This window comes from Fonsecaea nubica, assembly GCF_001646965.1.
Source record: "Fonsecaea nubica strain CBS 269.64 chromosome Unknown Scaff122, whole genome shotgun sequence".
NCBI lineage: Eukaryota > Fungi > Ascomycota > Eurotiomycetes > Chaetothyriales > Herpotrichiellaceae > Fonsecaea > Fonsecaea nubica.
In genome coordinates, this window is record NW_019173795.1 from 79,194 (window position 1) to 82,649 (window position 3,456).

Sequence of the window (3,456 nt, forward strand, 5' to 3'; positions counted from 1 at the left end):
GTCCGATCTCTCTGGGGAGGATAGACTGTCACCCCAAAAATGTACTTGTGAAGGAAGCAGGGAAGGTTGGTCAACCATGAAAGGGGTATATATGGCTACAGTCAGAACGACAGTTTGGCTGGGGGGATTCACGTGTGCCACGCGCGGAAGATCCAGCCGTCTTTCGATCTGGCACTGGCGCGCCTGTATCCCGTCGTTCACCGGCCATCAATGAGGCTGACCTTCCCCAAGGCTTCCGCCATCCCTGCGCTTTTTTCCGCTGAGCTATGAGAGCGAGTGAGCTGCCACGTTCATTCTGATGACTATCCGAGTTCATCACGGCAAATTTTTTCAAAGAGGCTCTTAGGTAACGACAAACGGGGAGATAAGAGTTGTAAGGTTCCGAACACGAACGATCAAGCTGCCTTGCCGACGATGATGATTGGATGGGACGAAAGGCTACATGATATGCCCATTGCCCGACACTCCTGACCCACTGCGGTTCTTCAGAATGGCACGCTTGTCTCGAAACGGAGTATTAGCCGCGACAGTCGAGGTGCCTCTGTACCGAGTACTCAACCAGACCAGGTGATGCCAAAGAGGTGGGAGCGATAGTGAAAATGTGACTGCACTCCTATGCATACCGTTCTATCAGCGATGCCTTTTAACATGACCTCGCCCATTGCCTGCGTTCAGGACAGATTCACATATCTTCTTTTCCAGCTTCTTAGTCTTTGGGAGGGCCGCAGAGCAAAATGGCTGAGCCGCTTGCCAAAATGAACCACTCGAAACCCACAGGGCTTGAACCTGTACCAAGTCTTGAAATCGGTGCCATGGAGATTGTCGAGAACAACGTCACCGAGGCACAAGGGCATCAGGCTGAGATGCCGCGCTCCTTCTCGCGCCTGTCGTCCATTGCTGTCGGATTCGGGTACGATCGCATACCCTCCCTTTGTGAACTTGGTCTGACGCACCACAGTATCACAAACAGTTGGATTGCCTATCTGAGCAATTTCGCCATCCCCTTGAGCTATGGTGGCCGCCCAGTGGTCATCTTTGGATGCTTGATAGCTACCTTCGTGCAAGGATTCATCACGCTGGGCCTTTCTGAGATTGCGTCGGCTTTCCCTTCGTCAGGCGTAAGCGGTCGTTGTCCCTGCCGTCCACACCGTCACTGATCGTTTCCGGACAGGGACAATATCATTTCGTATGGGTGTTGGCACCCCTGAAAACCAGGCGCTTTGCTGCGTTTGTTATTGGGTGGATGACCTTGCTCGGATGGTGGATCATTGCTTGTTCTGGCGCCACTCTCTCTGCCGTTTCTATCATCGGCATGGTCAGTTTCTGGTACCCGGACCTGGTCCTGCATTCCTGGCAGACATGGTTGGTCTACGTCGGCGTCGTCTGCATAACAGGTAAGACAAAAAAATGACGAATGTGTGCGACATGGCTAATTCCACCAGCGGCACCGGTCGTTCTCTTCCCCAAGGCAGTGCCGCGCATCGCTCAGTTCGTCCTCACCATGTCTATCGTCGGCTTTTTTATTTGTTTCATCATTGTTCTGGCGATGAAGAAACAGGTGGTTCCTGGCAGCACCGTGACAAAACTCAACCAAGGCACATCAGGATGGCCGGATAGTTTGGGATGGTTTCTCGGGATTTGTAACGCATTGTCAGTCGGCGCTGTTGTTCCCTTTTTGCGAAGTCACCAGTCTGTCTAACATCGGCAGATTTGCGTATGTCGGCACAGACAGCCCGATCCACATCGCAGAAGAGATGCACAGACCCGGAAGACAAATCCCGGAAGCTATGTGAGTGACGACCGTGATCCCGACACGGAACAACGCTGAGCCATTTTCACATTTTGCAGGAATACCACGATTCTCATCGGATTCCTGACCACAATGCCGCTCATGATTGCAATGATGTACACGGTGGCTGACACAGACGCCGTTGTCAATTCTGCTCTGCCCTCGCTCGAAGCCTTCTATCAAATTACAGGAAGTAAGGGGGTTTCCACGTTCATGTTGGCCTGGACCACCGTCATCTATACTGGTGAGTGATTTGGTCCTGGAACAGTCAAGCTTATGACTGATCGCGTCGTCCAGTGTGTGTCGTGCCTCAGTGGGTTACCTGTGGGCGCATGGCGTGGGCATTTTCTCGAGACGTAAGGAATGCGCTTCGCTTCGTGTGACGAGGAATACTGGTATGCTGACTCAATGTCAAGAACGGACTGCCGTTCTCAGACTACTTCAAGCATCTCCACCCGAAGACCAAAGTCCCAGTGAGAGCCACCGTGCTCTCTGTGGTCTTCTGTTGGATTTATGGACTCTTATTCATCGCGTCCTCAGCAGCCTTCAACTCTATCATTACCTCAGCTGTGCTTTACCTGGTGAGGTTCAACTGGATAATGGGCAGAGACTCCCTCTTCTGACGAGCGATAGAACATCACCTATGTGGTCCCTCAGGCTATATTGCTCGCACGCGGGCGCTCGACCCTGCCAAACCGGGCTTTAAATCTCGGAAAGCTCGGCTTGTTTTGCAACGTCTTTTCGCAAATCGCGGTCGTCTGCATCCTGGTTTTTACCTGTTTCCCCAGTTTCGACCCGATCCAAATCTCCAGTATGAATTGGTCCAGTGTTGTTCTGGTCGGCCTGTTTGGCCTCATTATTGTACTATTCTTCGTCACCGGCAGGAACTTCCAAGGCCCGGAGATCGATATGGCGCTAATCAGCGCTGCAAATCAACAAGAGCGGGATCTCAGAAAGAGAAAATAAGATAAGAGGAGTGGTGGAGGAATTTAGAAATGTGGTGGACCTTAATACTGTATCCTTTTTGCTTTTATAGAACCAAGCAGGTAGTAGCTCGAGTTCATGAGTGCATTTAATGAGGATTTGACTTGATTATAGTCAAGTCTTCATTCACATAATTATCTAAATGATCTATATTTCCTTTCTATTGTTGAGAAAAAGTCTCATTAGACTAACCTACTAAGTATAGCCCTCGTACGTGATATCGGCAAAAAGTCCCGCGGTCTAAAGCGATACGTAGGGGAGAAGCCCAAGGGGTCTGGGGGTCATTTAGGCGGGCCTAGCGTGCCCAGAGCCTTACTGTAAGAACAGCCTACATATGTAAGTGTTTTGATTCGCCCTTACAGTAGGCACACAGTGGCCTGGGCAGGTCAAGCGAGGGATCGACCACGGGAAAATCTGCAGAAGCAGGAAAATCTTGTCACGTGGCTGCTCAGCGCAAGGCGGTACGGTCGGGCGAGTTTCCGGTCCTTTCTACCTGCTAGTGAGGAGTAAAGGCTTGACTGGGGGCACACATCCCGCGCTTAGCCGCAGTTGAGCTTACCCTCCTCCAGGGTAATTTTCGTTAGTTCGCCACCAATCCACTAATTCTACACTAGTCCATCTATGGACTAGTGTAGACGCGTCCATCCTTTCTATCTCAGACTGCGCATTTCACTCTCGAATAC

The 3,456-nt window shown here is 51.1% G+C and overlaps 1 protein-coding gene across 1 annotated transcript; it reads left to right on the forward strand.

The window, feature by feature from the left end:
• Window positions 1–734: 734 nt before the first annotated feature.
• Window positions 735–2,755, forward strand: AYO20_10818 (hypothetical protein; the record flags this gene model as incomplete). The annotated part of the gene is made up of 9 exons (XM_022649074.1): window positions 735–910; window positions 959–1,118; window positions 1,172–1,394; window positions 1,443–1,650; window positions 1,709–1,789; window positions 1,849–2,033; window positions 2,087–2,145; window positions 2,206–2,370; window positions 2,423–2,755. The coding sequence occupies 9 exons, from the start codon at window positions 735–737 to the stop codon at window positions 2,753–2,755; spliced, it is 1,590 nt and encodes a 529-aa protein (XP_022494981.1).
• Window positions 2,756–3,456: the final 701 nt, after the last annotated feature.